The sequence below is a fragment of the Thunnus maccoyii genome, chromosome 23, assembly GCF_910596095.1.
Source record: "Thunnus maccoyii chromosome 23, fThuMac1.1, whole genome shotgun sequence".
NCBI classification, from domain to species: domain Eukaryota; kingdom Metazoa; phylum Chordata; class Actinopteri; order Scombriformes; family Scombridae; genus Thunnus; species Thunnus maccoyii.
The window spans coordinates 19,922,380-19,938,727 of NC_056555.1; the positions used below are offsets into that span (position 1 = coordinate 19,922,380).

The 16,348-nt window shown below is 38.8% G+C and overlaps 1 protein-coding gene across 6 annotated transcripts in view; it reads left to right on the plus strand.

Moving 5' to 3' along the window:
- Nucleotides 1-16,348, plus strand: part of dgki (diacylglycerol kinase, iota) — a 73,924-nt gene that overhangs the window by 24,720 nt on the left and 32,856 nt on the right. For all 6 annotated transcript variants that reach the window (XM_042403372.1, XM_042403373.1, XM_042403371.1 and 3 more), the window contains exons 2-3: nucleotides 10,325-10,433; nucleotides 14,634-14,729. In XM_042403372.1, coding sequence (XP_042259306.1) covers nucleotides 10,325-10,433; nucleotides 14,634-14,729 — 205 coding nt within the window. The remainder of the gene's footprint in view (nucleotides 1-10,324; nucleotides 10,434-14,633; nucleotides 14,730-16,348) is intronic.

Consider the following 16,348-nt stretch of genomic DNA (forward strand, 5'->3'; position numbering starts at 1 on the left):
AAGTTTGAGTCAGTAGTTTAAGATATGATCAGAGCTGCAAGCATTAGTTGATTAATCGTTTAGTTGACAACTATAAATTAACCACCAACTATTTTGATAATCAGTTAATCATTTGAAGTCATTTTTTTAAGAAAATAGGTCCAAATTCTCAGATTCCAGCTTCTTAAATGTGAATATTTTCTGTTTTTTTAGACTTCTATGACAGTAAACTGAGTATCTTTGGGTTGTGGACTGTTGGTTGGGACAAAACAAGACATTTAAGGACCTCACCCTGGGCTTCGAGAAACAAAGACAACATTTTTGACCATTTTCTAGACCAAAAGACTAATTGATTAATTGAGAAAATGATCGACAAATTGATTGATAATGAAAATAACCATCAGTTGTTAATCCAGACATGATCCCTCACTGGCTTCCCACCTATGAACAGTAGTTCTTCGATTGCTTGACAAAGCTGGAGGCCACGACACAGATAATTTAAAATGATTCACCTTATGAAAGAATATTTTGGGAAAATAAATGTATAAGTGCAGCTGTAAATGAAAACAACACATTTTCAGTTTGGAATTTGCAAACATGCAGCAACCATATTAAGAAATTAAACTCCTCTTGTTCTGCTTCTTCTCGCAGGAACCCTTGTGTTTAAAAAAAAAAAAAGAGTTTCATCACTTTATTTTTGCTCTTAAGGAGACATTTTAATCCTCTGGAACGTCATTTCTGTGGTTTATACCCCACTTCCCTGCCAAGAATTATGAGAATATCAGCATAAAAAAGTGTTGGTCTTGGCCTGTAAATCTCCACATCGGTCTAATTCTACTCTATATTCACATGCAGTCGCCTAAATGCCTTTTTTCCCAAAAGACTAATGAACATGTATTGGTATGTTAGTGTGCGCGTGTGTGTGTGTGTGTGTGTGCGTGTACTTGTGTGTCTCGTGTGTTTCTCAAGTTGCCCTTGCCAGGTTATCTCTTACGTAATGTTCCAAAAATAGAGCAGATTCACCTGTAAGGGGATGAATGAGGACAGGAGACAGAAAAGAGAAGGCAGAAAAGAGGAAGGAGAAGAAGGATGAATAAATAAGGAATAAGAGAAAGATATAGGAAGGTTAAAAGAAGAAAAGAAGAAACAATTTTATCCTTTTCTTGGCACTAGATACTCTCCCTTGAAGGACATGGTGCTATTCACAAAAGCTTGTTTTTTTTAGCAAATACCACACTATTGATAATGTGGCAATATGTCCTCCAAATTTATACACACACACACAAAAAACATTTAAACTACAACACTGGTAACCTAAGTAGTGACCAAACAGGCAGATGTACAGTAATAACCATCGCAAATTGCCAGCTGGTCCGTGACAGAGTCCAGACAGATCCATGGTGGATCCCTGCTGGGTCCTTGCTCTGTACTTGGTTGGTCTATGATCCTCCCCCCCGCCCCTCCCACCACCACTCACTTAGTAAAGCACTTGTTACTATCATGTTATAAGGTCATGAAAATATTATGATGAAGCTTTTGGTAAAACACTTGGCATGATGTTTAGGATTAAATGCTTTTTTTCAGAATGAAGAAAGAATGTAATTTGTTACATTTAAAGCCGAATTTTGAACAAATAATTAAGAATTTGTTGTTGACAGCTTTTCAAAAAGAGTATCAACTTCCCCCCAGCTCGGCAAAATCATAAAATTGCATGTTTTTTGAAAGGAGACTGGGGGCTAATTGGCAAAAGACTGCTACATGCAGGTATTTTTATGTATTTGCTGTTCATTCTCCTCAGCTACCACAGGCTACAGAGTTCAGAAAATGATGCCACTTAGCTGTAAAAATCCTAAAATCACAGTAATAAAGTGGTATAAAAATGGTTAGCTATGGTCTGTTTTCTATAATAACTGCTTTTTTATGATTATTCTGATGTCTACTCTTATAAATGAGCTTATTATCTTTGATCTAACAGAAAGAGGCAGAGGGAGACGAGAGGCGAGGAGGGAGGTGACGTGTCGTGGATCCAGTGTCATAGTTCATTGGACACCACTGCTCACACACACACACACACACACACACTCTAATTTGTTTTATGAGGATCCTCCATTGACTACATCTATTTCCTCACCTACTAATAATAACCTTAATCTCGCTATCGATCTCACTTATAATGAGGTTTAATCTCAGCCCAAAACCTAAATCCTAACCCTATACTATTCGTAAGCCTTACCTGAATAAAGAATGAATCAGATAACACACACACACACACACACACACACACACACACTGAATTACTCAGCTCAGATGACTGGTGTCAGGTCGCCGTTGTCTGTCACGTTGATTGGCATAATTACCTGACCTGTGCTGTGAGTGTGTAGGGAAATAATAGCCGGTTGATTCAGTCCACGCTGGAATTTTAATTCGTTTACCGCCAGAGAAGAGGATAATTGCAGCAGTATAAGTGAGAGAATTTTCGAAAAAGAATAAAAATGATAAACGCCGGAGCCGGCGGGCAGGGAAGGAGGAGACGGAGGGTGAAAAAAGTGCGCTGGTTTCATCGGCTTCTCGGCTACAGGTGAGTGAAACTGTCGAGCAGCTGCCGTCTTAACCTTTTGAATTTCTGTCTGTAACTGTATCTTTACAGGGATTATAAACCAGCGTAACATGTCGCATTATGGCTTTCCTTGTTAACCAGCAGTGAAACAAATCAATTCTCGAGATGTTTCTTCTCTTCGCCCACTCTAAATGTCAGGCTGAAGTTGAATGGCTTTTACTGCTCTGTGCTTTTTCAAGGCTAATGCAGACTTTTTGTGGCGGAGCTGTCAGGATTTTGTGCAGGTGTTCGGTCTCTGTTGGTGCTCGATATGTGTTTTAAATTCAGGTGTTAGTCATATCTTGAAAGGACAGGAATGATCTGAAATATGAACCTCCTTAGCTGTTGCTCATGGCATAATGGAAGCGAGTGTAGGTCAGTCTTTGTTCAGCTCTATGAATCAAATGAAAATACCTTTTTTTTAAGCAAACCAAGGAGTATTTTTTCCCATTACTATTTATTTGGGCCATAGTCTGTATATAAAGATGGACATAACGAGCTGTGATGTCACCCACTGCTTTGCATTGGAGCTGGTTTGAAGGGCCCAGAGTAGCTTTTGATTGGCTCCATCTTTTCCGCTCGGAGTCAGGACCTTCCAAATCAGGAGCACGGGGTGTTGCCTTTCAAGCTCTGGAAAGACGCCCCGCTACCTCGGACCGAAGCTAATGCTAGCTTACTGGGAACACCGAGCACCGCACACTCGGGCTAACATTAGCTACTTTAGCTAAATTGTGCTAACAGCACGGCAGGTATCGATGTGAGTCTTAAACCGAGGAGAGCAGCAGGTGAGCCAACTGTCAATCAACCCCCACATGGCAGACATCAAAGATACTATAAGTTTTCAAATCTTATCAACAGTGCAATAAAATAAAATTCTAAAATAACCACCAGCACACTTATTAGAAGGCCCAAATTTAGCGATTGACTTGTTGAAAAATATATTGACTTTCTAGAGAAAAGTTGACATTTTTTGAATGGAAGTCAGTTGGCGCATCTAGTGGCCATCGGTGGTACTGCATTTTGAGGTACTTCTACATTGGTTTCAGCCTAAAGCCGTGGTTGTTGCCGCTTGATTTGACCCTTCTCATTATGTGATATTTCTCCTCACTTTGACTTCATCAAAATATGAGGTAAAAGAATAAGACGTTGTGTTCAAAAGGCAAAAAAAGAGAGTGTGGAGATGTAACCACAGTCAGACATGTAGAACTGCTCAGACATAAAGCTGAAATGTCTGAACTTAGACTATTAAGAACTGAATTAAAGGAACAATCTGATTGATATGTGTGTGTGTGTGACACCCCCTCCTCCTGTGTCGGTTTTCAACATGACTGCCAGGTCATAATTCTTCTCATAATTCTTCCCATATTTGATCAGCTCTGCCTAGTTTGACAGTTTGATCTGAGTTTCATCAGTTGTCGCTTTCTTTCTTTTTTTTTCTCTCCTCCCAACTTTATTGATTAAACGACACGCACAGTTGTTTTGGTCTGAGATTCTGGTGCTCTAGTGCGACACCACATTTTAAGATGTACTGTAGGAAAGACACATTTCTCACATAGACGCTTTAAGTAAATAATGTGTACTCTTGTTCTTGTAAAACCAGAATACAGAACCCACATTATTAACAAACCTTTCCCTGCACAAAGAAACCGGCTTACCACTAAACCCACACTGGTGCAGTTGTGTTGTCAACCAAAGCCTCCTCCTCCATAATCTAGCTGAAATCACAATGTTTTCTGCTCCACAAGTCAAAAGATGTTAAATTCGATTCCTCCCACTTGCAGCTGCTTTTTATTCTTGTGGATATTACTTTTGTCCTCACTTTGGCATTAATGATAAATCCTTTTACATGGCGGCCGTGAGTAAAAAAGGTTAAATGGTCTGGAGAAGATGACACCGGTGTTTCACCTATTTTCTTCCCGCCGTAATCGCTTGAATAGTAGCAACAACAACAGTTCATCCTGTAGTAACTGTTGCAGTTGTAACTGACCCCTCCATGGTTGCTGAGGATCTGTATTTAGAAAATAGTTGAGGAATTACAAGGATTACATCAGCGTTAGTGTGTAGGATGTGAAGTGAAGATGATATATATGTACGGTGTCCACATGTACACACAGTCATCCCACATGAGGTGATCAGGACTCTAACGAACTACATTCACAGTTTACTGTAAAGTTTCTCAAACACGCACACACACACAGCAGATTCTCCACCAATATAATTACTGGATGAGCTGCTGATGCTCCCGCTGTGCTGTTGTCATAGCAACGCTGACAACCCACCTCTGCTGGAAGAAGAGGAGGAGGAGGAGGAGGAGGAGGAGGAAAACAAGAAGAGGAGACAAGGGGGAGGATGAGAAAGAAGAGCAGAGGGATGACAGGAGAGGAGAGGAATGGTAGAAGAAGAGGAAGAGGAGGAGCGAAGCAGTGGGAGAAGAAAAGAGGGAGATTAGTGGAGGGGCGGGTGGGGGGGGGGGGGGGGTTGATGATAGGAGGGGAAGATCTGAGAGAGCTGAGGGTGGTGTAGGGACATGAAGACAAAAAGGAGGCAGATTGGAGGAAGAGGTGGAGGAGGAGAATATAAGAAGAGAGTGCAGGAGGAAGAGGAGGGCGATTAGTTCCAGAAAAAAAAGAGAGAGAGAGAGCGTAAAGGGGAGAGGGCTGGATAAAGAGAATAATGAAGGGAGGGAAGAAGAGACACAGAATTATAGAGAGAGTAGGTGGTATTAGAAGTGGGAGCGGAGAGGTAGCCTGCGTTCAACATCAGCCGCTGTGTTCAACTCCGCTATTCAAGGTTTCAGTTTAATCTCCTCACTGACGGCTTCATCACGCTGAGTGTCTGTTTCTCTCTCCGCTAACGCTGCTCTCGCCTGCTCCGTTTAAACGGAAAAAAAATTCACTCTCCGTCTGAACAAAACCTGCGTCTCGGTTTCGGATGTACAGCAGATGAACTCGACTGGTTCCTCTCCTCTATTTGTGGAAAGTTTTTGGAACATTATGTGTCGTCGGGTGTTTGAACCCTAAATAAAAACTTCCAATTAGGTGGGTGTTCCCCAAACACAGCTAGTAATTAGCAATGCCTCCAAAATCCAGCTGGTGTACATTTCCTCTCCATATCAGTCGTACAGGGTTTGCTGCCCCTGTATTCAAATTATTTTCATTATTGATTATTATGTTGATTATTTTCTCAATTAAACTATTAGTTGTTTGGTACATACAATGTTAGGAAATGGTAAAAAAAATGTCCATCACTGTTTTCCAAAGCCTTAAATGTCTTGTTCTGTTCTGTTTTGCTGCTGGTTGGTCAATAAACTTCACACAAAATCTGATTTAATTATATAGTTTAAAGTTTCACTGATAGGCTTTTTGATTTTATCTGATGATGGGTGACAAAAGTCTACAATTTTATACAAAAGGAAGATATTTTTCATGGTTTCATCTGAAGACATTTGATAATGTTGTAGTGGTCCAACCAAAGCTGGAGTTATACTTCTGCAAAGATACATGTAAACGTCTCTGCGAACCTATGCAGAGAAAGGTATTATGGGTAACTGTAGGTCACACAAGTATCAAAAATAAAGTTGTATATACAACACAACATGTCTGAATGACAACTATGTATGTTCACTTACGTGCAGCCTGGAGAAGCATGTTTTGCGGCTTCTAATTGTTTTCATTTTTGATTAATCTGACGATCATTTTGATTAATTGGTTGGTTGTTTGGTCTATAAAATGTCAGAAAATGGTGAAAAATGTCCATGACTGTTCCCCAAAGCCCAAGGTGACGTCCTCAAACGTAGTACGCAACCCAAAGATGTTCAGTTTACTAAAAAAAACAGGAAAAATAAATCAAAATTGTAGCTAACATGTTTTTAATTTGGAACATGTCATAGTTCAGCCACCATACATATTTACAGTGTCTCTACATTTCTCATTCTTTCCTTCCTCTGGTTTTAAAAATTCCCATTTTCCCTCTAAAAAAAAAAAAACCCATCTGTTTTTTTTGAGAGTTGCATTTTTTATGTCCTTTCTTTGACTCGACGAGTCATGTAACAGTCACAGCTATGAACGGTCGGGGTCAACAACGCGGTGGGATTTGTCTTCTTTCACAAGGTAGTTTTGCTTTGTTTGGCCGTCATTTCTGTTTATTTAAATGCTCTTAAACAAGATGTACTTTTAGATTGATGGACTTTGGCTGCCTTTTTTGTGAGCAAATCTACTTAAAATATCTCTGAGGCAAAATGCGCGTATGTGTGTGTGTGTGTGTGTGTGTGCGTTACTATGTGAAGAGCACAGAAAAGCTTCACACTCTATTTTTTGTTTAGATTTTAGGAGTGGGCCTTAATGCCCGTGATCCTGTCTGCTTTTAGTAGATTAGTACTCACTCAAATATAATGGTGCCCCATGACCTCTGAATGAGAGAAAGTGTGTGTGTGTATATGTGTTGTGTGTGTGTGTATATATGTGTGTGTGTGTGTGTGAGATGTAAACTACAATGTTTGACTTTCACTTTCCACCGGTTAGCGATAAAACACACTCACACAGACGCGCTCTCATGAAAGGAAGGTTTCATTATGAGTAATATGTACACGCACACAAACACACACACACACACGCACAGCCTGTTCATTCATATCTGATCAACTAAAATCAGTTTATAATAATCCTCAAAGCACCAGGGTTAAGTGTGTGTGTGTGTGTGTGTGTATGTGTGGATCTTATTGTCATAGTTCCGCCATTGTTCCCACCAGTTATGAATATTTTACTCACCCACTTAATGGCTGAGAGCCGGGGACACAAACAATAACAGAAGTCAATCGGTCAAAAAACCAGCCAGGTCGTAAACAAACACAGTTTTTTGCAATTGAAACTAAAAGTGAACTACACCCAGATATCCATTTCAGTCATCCGTTATACAGAAAGGACAGTAGGTCCAAGTTGAATCAGAAAGTAAAACATTTTTCTCTAGATTTTTATGGAAATTTTCCCCCCAAAAAAACCCCTCATCAAATTAACATATTCTCAAACGAACCCTCCGACATCAAACAGAGCAGAGCAAAACAAAACAAAAGCTACAGCTGAGATTAATAATCATATAAACAAAGCGAAGGAAACAACAAAGAAACTCAGTCAGTCTCTTATACCTTATCGACTTTGCTCACATTTTACTTTCTGCCTTTGGTTTCACTTCCAAATAAGTAGTTTCAATAAAACTGTGTGGATTCGGTTCACGGCAACGTCTCACCGCTCATGTTACTTCCCCTAACGGGCTTTATTCTAACATGCTGACGTGTCCTCACTTCTCACCCGTGAAGTTCATGAGCGCAAAGTCATCAAACCTGAAAGAAATGATAGTCGAAACCTATCAAATAAATCTACAATAAGGAAGTGTAAGCATCGTTTCATCATGTGATCTTTCCACCAGAAATGCACATTCATGAGGATTGATTTATGACCTTAGACTCATGAAGTGTGTTAGTTTGTGTGTGTGTGTGTGTGTGTGTGTGTGTGTGTGTGTGTGTGTGTGTGTGTGTGTGTGTGTGTGTGTGTGTGTGTGTGTGTGTGTGTGGTCCCCTGGTCTATATGGCGTATGTCCAGTCACCATACGTCCTTGCTTTTGTGCTGTTGTCACCCACGCAAAACTATTTATATCCCAAGAGTCGTGAGTGTGCGTACATGCATGTGTGTGTGTGTACAATTTGTGTGTGTGTGTGTGTGTGTGTGTGTGTGTGTGTATGTGTGTGTGTGATCGGGTTACAGGGTTTGTAAGTGGACTCCTCTTTGTCCTGGTTGATAATTTTAGACAGACGGCCACTGAAACTTTCAACAGGGGGGTCAGATGCTCTGTGCAGCCTTTTCCACTGACAGACACACACACACACACACACACACACACACACACACACACACACCTCCGTTCAGTCTTACTTATCAAATACTCCTTCTGATTCATGCACTCTGCATTATCTTGAAAAGTGTTGATGTTCATGTGGAAATGTGCAGATGTTTTGTCCCTACAGACATTTCATCAAGCACACAGTTCTTCTCTCTTCTAAAGTGAGATTTTAATCTGGGAAGCAACAACATTCCTACAGACAGAGAATGTTAATTAATTTGAGTCCATAGGGAAATACCATGATTATAGTATATCAAGTATATGAAGTATAATTATTTGTTTTTCTCTGTTAGAATTTAGCAATGAAAAAGCATGAAAAATGTAGAGTAGAAGAACTGAGAACAAATCGGAAAATTTTGCAAAATTCTACAAATCTTTGGAAAAATAAACACAGAAGTAATGGACTGAGTAGAAAGTAGTAGTCTTTAAATGTGATTAAATGTATTAAATGTGATTTATGAAAAGGACGAGCACAATGGGGTCTAATAAAGTGCAAGAAATGTTCCCGGAGTCACCGAAAGAAACAAATTAAACCAATGAAAATCACTGAGTAGTTAATTTTCTTTTATTGCAGTTTAAAAAAAAAAAGATCTCCTCCAGCTATGTTTAAAGATGTATATAAAATACTCTACTTATAATAATAATTTAATTAAATCCTTAAAGTTACATCTCCTCTTTCTCCCTCATTAAACATTCCAGTATCTATGAATATGTAAATATTTTTGATGTCAAAAGTTTAACTACTGGATTCAAGACGTCTGCTACTTGACTGTAAAGTGTTTGTGCACTGAAGGCCTCAAGTTCCCACATCACAGTTGTTTAAGTTGGATACTGAACCACGATTGGCTCCAAACTAGTTGTGATGTCACAAGCAGAACACATTTTTGAGTGGAGAGAGACTTTAAAGACCATGAGAGACTTGATATTTATGTTACAGCCCCTGAAAACTTGAAATCCAATGATTCATCTACAGAATAACATTACATATTTATCACTACATAAGATTTTATAAGAAACAGGGAGGCATATTTATGAAGAAAAGTAATTTACTTAATTGGGACTGTGTGAGCGTGAGTTGATATACGGAGCTGGCAGCACAAGCAAACAACTGCACGACTGTCAGCACATTTTGAGAAGTCAAACGCTGCTAAACTCTGATCGCTGTGCAGAAATATGTGACATCACCCGGAATCTGTCATGTGAAATAACCGATAACTGTTCTCAGTCGCTCACAGTCAGAAGCTGATTAAGATGTGGTTGTTAAGTGTTTTTCAGTTTATCTAATAGATGGATATAGATAGATAGAGATGAAGTGGGGGGGGGGGTGACGAACTGAGAACTTACTGCAGACAGATGAGGTGTGAGTTAGCGAGACTGAGGGGAAAATTACAGATAGACAGAAAAATTCAGGAAAAAGGGGGAGAGGAAATATAATAGGCAGAGAGTCAGAGACTGAAACATGGAGAGAGAGAGATGACTGCTGACTCATCCTCTGACAGAACGGATCTGTCCCCGTCTCTCTCTCTCTCTCTCTCTCTCTCTCTTTCTCTCTCTCTCTCTCCTCACCCCAAAGTGCTGCTGGCAGTCTTTCCTCCAAGCTGTTCCCAGTCCTCCTCAACCAAATATCTCCCGCTGAGCCCGCTGAAATGTGGTCTCATAACATGAATAATTAATTTACCTACTAAATTATACCGAAATCTAGTTCTCTCTCTCTCTCTCTCTCTCTCTCTCTGTGTGATTTAGATGCTCTTGAGGTGAGAGAGCCGTGTCACCAGTAAGGATGACAACACTATTTTTTGCATTGTGTTACAGGCAAAGTACATGTCGATAAAGTTTTTTTTGTTGTGTTTTTTTTAGGAAAGCAATCTCCCGTTCAGGCCTCCAGCATCTCGGTCCACCTCAGCCCTCCCTGCCTCCCGCATCCAACGGCCCCAACAAGGATCTACGTACCGGCGTCGACTGGACGGTCAGACATGCACACACACTTAGTTTATCCTGTATAATTCAATACTGTTTCCTTATTCTTTCCCTATGTCTATTTATAGCATGTAAGTCTTGTTTTTTATGGTTTATAATGATAGATAACGTTTGTGCTTAACTGTAAGAACTTAAATGCATGATAATGAGTAAGTATGATAACAATTCTTCATGCATATACAGTCATGTAGGTACATTTACAACACACACAAACGCTGTTCTCCTTCTGTCTGGCTGAGTCACTGAATGACATTTGGATTTTCATGCCAACAGATTTGCCAGCAGACTGGTTTCAACATCCGTATGTTCATGCGGAAATGAAAAAGCAGCAATTTTCTTTTAGCTTCTCGAGCATTACTGCAGAATGTTTTTGGTAACTTGAGCGAAGAAAAAAGACCGCTTTATGCGTCAGCGCTTTATGGGATGTGACTTTATCGGGGTTTATCTTGCAGAATTTAATGGATTTCATCTTCTATGTCGCACCTCGCAAAGCGAAAAGAGCCGTTTTAAAACACTTTCTGCTTTTGAAATGTAGCAAAGGCTACAGCTGAGCACCGGCGCTCAGGGAAATGACAGGATACTGTGGAAGGTACTCTGAAAAAAAATGTCATGAAACTGCTTCGAAAATTAGACAGACAGGGTCAAAAAGTGCAACAAAAAATTGGTGCATATCTTTATTCCCACTGAAATACATGTGGAATAAAAAATACATTTGCAAAACCAGTCTGCACCTCTAAGATGTGCAAAATTCATGTTTTTCCATTTCAGTTGTGGCACTTCAAGCCTGATATTTTATTCTCTTTTGTCATCTTGTAATGGCAACAATTAACATGACACATCATTTGAAAGCATGTGCAGTTTTGTAAAATGTCTATATTTACGTACATTTCAGCAGAAAAGGTTCAAATGAGAAGAAATCTTACACATTTTCTGTAATCGGTGACTGTTTCCTCACAAAATAATTCAACTTTTAACTATTTCAACCTGAAACAAGAATCAAACCAACTTCCTCCACATATTTAACAGGTATGTTCTTTCACCTGAAGTGGCCCAACTGTGCATTTTCCTCCAACGAGCTCATCATGTTTTGAAGATTATTTAAAAAAACTTAACTCTACTGTATTGAGTGAAGACAATATTTTGTAAATTGCATCACAATCTCTCAGAAAACTGACTGCCAATTCAGTCAGTTTGGTCTTCGGTCAATTTTTCTTCATTCTTCACCAGATTTTACAATGATAGTGTCTCTTTCTGAAGTTACTGCTGCTGCCAACTTTACCGTGTTTACAGTGGATTTAACAGAAGACAGTCATGCTTCCATCTTTATCTGATTCAACAATAAAAAAAAAGAACGACTGTGACAGAAGGAGGTTTTTGCTTCAGAATCATCAAAGTCGGAGCATTTTCAATCTGGAGCGCCCCAGGCTGAAAAAAACAAACAAACAAATAAAGCATTTTGGGCACAAAAAACAGCATCAAAAATGCTTCAAACTCATTGAAAAAAAGAAACAAAAAGAAAGTTGCTGAAAATGCACCCTGTGTGTCTAAAACATTGGCAAAAACAAGGCTGTCAGTGTGGGAGATTTAAAGTCTGAAGGTATTTTGGTTCTATAACAGCTGTCAGCATTTGATACGGTCTATTATACTGTAAAATCTGGCACCAAATAAATAAATGCGTCACTAATGAATAGTAAATAAAACGTGCTGTATTATTAATCGGAAGGTGTAAGTAGACAAACTGTTGTCGGACCACATCTGAGACTCCCCTCAAGCTCTGTCTGCAGGGACACTTCCACCACGTCATCGCTGGCCTTTAGCTCTCTACACGACACACACACACACTCATATAAAATCAATGTACTTAATCACTCATTAATATACACTAAGGGTTGATTTCAATAAGGATTTATGAATGTTTTTATGTGCCAATGAGTCAGATAGCACTTGTAGTTATTTACTGTAGTAATAATAACTTTATTTATACTGCAGGGCTGCACCACATTTTTAGCTAAATGAATAGTAGCACAGCTAGAAATGTATTTTATCAATAAATGCGATTTCAGTTCATTTCAAAATACTTTACTCATCCCTCAAGGGCTAATTTTAGGCAAGCGAGCTTGCAAACAAAGTACACATTTACAGTTCACACACACAGGCAAGGACAGTCTAAAAATACAAATATGACAATGTCAGAAAGAGTTAAAATACACAAGGATTAATGGCAGCGGCCAACGATATCCAACACCATGAAGGCACATGTTATGTAAGAAAAGTGTCAAAAATGCAGGTGCATATATCAAACTTCCCTCTGTCTGTCTTACACACAGATAATCTACAACACATTCCTGATGGCTTTAGCTGTAAGTAGTCATAGAGGACGTGTGTGTGGGCTGGTTGATAATCTTATATGGTTTTTTAGAGGACTTGTTTCGTGTTAAGCTGCGTGTTTGTGTTTTCAGTTCAGTCACTTTATTATCCCAGATGTGAAACTTGACTTGCAGTCAGGGGCACAAGATAAAACAAACACCACACGTACAAATACAAAAACAAAACGAAAAGTATTAAAAAAGTATACAAAACACAATACTACAACAAGACAATCCCTAACATACTAAATTACATGTGCAAATGAAGCAGGGTTATTGCACGGGAAACGACTATTGCACTTGAAGCGAGTTACTCTAAATCTACGGCCTGAGAGAAGAGTTTCAAACTCAAAGTTTTGCCAATAATGTTAGAGCTGATGTTAACAACACCTCAGTTCTCGTCCTTTTTGACAAATGGATGTAAACAAGCAGATAAACGAAAAGGTTAAAATACTTTTAACTCAATAAAAGAGGAATAAAATATGTTGGTTTTCTCCGATCTACTCCAGAGTTTAGTTTACGTGGCCAGTACAGATGCTGTTGAGCATTTTTCACAATAACATCTGTCAAAATCTCAATCTGTTATTATACACACTTCCCAAGTGTTTGTAAGTCTGCACAATTTCCACACTTAAGTCCTGACTGACTGCTGGAAGACGTGAAGTGTTTTGGTGAGATCACCATTTCTTTAGTTTCTGATACATTTCAATCTAAAAAGGATTTATCGCACCAGTCCACAACGCAGGATGTATTATAGGGAATTCTTATGTAGCACTACAAGATGTAGAGGAGGAGGAAATGGAAATGTGTACAAATGTACATTGAAAGTGATAAAACTATACGGCTGATTTACTACAGTCGCTGAGGCAATTTTGGCCACGATTTAATGTCTGGAAGAGACGAGAGACAGAGAGAGAGAGATTAGGAAAAGATTAGACAGCTTTAGCTCTTCTTATCACAGTCCAGCTCAGTCGGGCCAGTTGGTTACCTCTCATCATGTCAGTCATAGCTGCACTATATGACAATCATCACATGATATTGGCACTGAATGCAGCCAGTCTGGAGATTTTGTAAATTGCACTTTGTAGGACCTTTTTGTTGAACACACACAACGAGGCTGAGAGTTTACAGCGACGTTTGTTGGTCTTGTGAGGCTATACTAAAGAGCAGTAGTGATTTAAGCTTAATGCTAATGTCTGCAAAAACATATTTTAATCCAATGTTTAAATGTTTTAACAAAAAGAATAACCTTTCATTTCGTTTTGTTGAGCTGACGGCATTATCTAACATATATTTCCTCACATATACTGACTATATTTATTTGATTTTTCAGTATTTCCAGTTCAGTAGCAGAGAAATTGGACTAAAATATGATCCATAGAGCATTAAAATGAACTCAACTGCATCTGTGTTCATTCGTATGATCAGATAAGTTGAAAACATGATGATGCAGACAAATAATTTGCATTAAACCCTGTAAATCAACTCATAACTCACCGTTTTAAAGGTATACAATGAAGCTAGTGACACACACACTTATATATGCATATGGGCGTGTGTGCTGTGACGGTGCGTGTGTGCGCTTGAATTGGGAGCTTCAGTAGTGTTTTGATTAGCGCCTTAAATTAACATACGCTGTGAAATTACCCACCTACTCAACGGCGACAATTATGTGCTTGACACACTTCTTGACCGCTCTCACAGCGGAGTGTTTATGTGCATATGGTCGCGGTTTAATGCGACTGAAAATAATCAAGAGTGAGAGACGCACGAGGGTAATGTGAGTTATTATTATATCATCATTATTTCCCGTCTCCTTGCAGGAGAACGCGGTGAACGGGGATCACCTGTGGATGGAGACGAGTTGCTCGGGGGAGCTCTGTTATCTGGGAGAGGACACCTGCCTACTAAAGACCGCAGTGAGTAGTGTACACACTGACCACTTGTGTGTGTGTGTGTGTGTGTGATATCTTGTACTTATATCTTTTTGATTGCCTCATAGTAAAATAGCAGTAAAGTTTTGGAAATCTTTTCCTCTAAGTATTTTATTCTCGTCAAGGTTTAAAAGACTCTGAGATCCCACAAGACTGTGAGACTCTCTGAATTAAATACTGACATTTCATTTTATTATTTTTGCTCTTGATAACAGCAGAAAAACGAATAACAGACGTGAAACAGGTGTGACAGTAAAGGTCAAAAATCCACAGGCTGATACAGTGAAATCACAAGTTTAAGATAAGAAAATCACACTTGAGTAAATCCTACCAAAAACTGCCAAAGTTCTACTTTTAATTCTCCTCCTCTGGTTTGGGAATTTATTTTTAATTTGAGTAATGCTGTTTTTTCATTTGTATTGTTATTTTTATGATGTGTACAGTGTGTGTATGAATTTATGCTTTTGATACAAGACGTTACGTGTGATATGGACTGTATCTGTGTGATTTTGATAGTTGAAAAAAACATCTTTATGCTCTAAAATGAAGTAAAATTGATCTATTAATTGATTTATTACTAATAATTCCCAAACTTATGTACTGCTGAGTGATGAAAGGAAGTGATGACAGACTTGTTACCTCGTGTACAGATACTTTACATCTGTACTTCTCTGTAAATCGTTATTGCTGGAATGACAGGAAATACTGAGAAATTGAAATTCAAAGTAAATACTGCCAGCAGATAAAAAAAACAGTGTATAAAATAACTAAATAAATGGTGCTAAGAGTTAAAATATTAGATTCTATGAAGTATGGAGTATATACAGATGAAAGCAGTAGTACAGATGTGTACAGATAGTGCAGTGTGTTGTATATGTCAGGATATAGCTGGTCAATGTTGTTCTATAGTGTTATAGTAAGAACTTATACTAAATTGTGTGAAAATGTCACTTAAAAGAATGATATCATCGTGTCGGCAATCATATCTGTGCTTCACTGACTGGACTGCTGGTTTTTAAGAGGTGATCCATATTTTCAAAGCAGGTCTTTGGTCGTTACGTCTCCTTAATGTAGCGGCAAAGTAGGTCCAGACCAATAAATCAATCTCTTTAAATGGCTTGTTTTGCAAAGCAGACATCACTTCAGTTGGAAAGAATTGATGACTTTAGCAGGTAATACTTAACGTCACCAGCTTTTAAAAGATTTGTGGAGCCACATGGTTGTCAACCAGGTGTAGCTGGTCTTTAAAAAAAAAAACAACAAAAAGGTCAGACACCGGCCACAAACCAGGCGTTACATAGAGAGGATTAACTCCAGCAATGCAGCAGCACTGATCTTTTTCTACTGTTGTGAATTTCAGATGAACAGAAGGACTGGGAAGAAAAAGAACAGACTGAACTGTGATTTCTTAAAACATACTGCTGTGATTTCAGTGCCAGCGACTCATAAAGTTAGATATATTACAGGATGAAATGACTTTTTTTCACACATTCGTCGCTCAATATTTTAAAAAGTACAAAAATCAAATGCATAAAATGTGTTCCGCTCCGTCTTCCCCTTCATGATTCATGAGGTCAAACCAGCGAGAGAGTCGTATGCAGCGT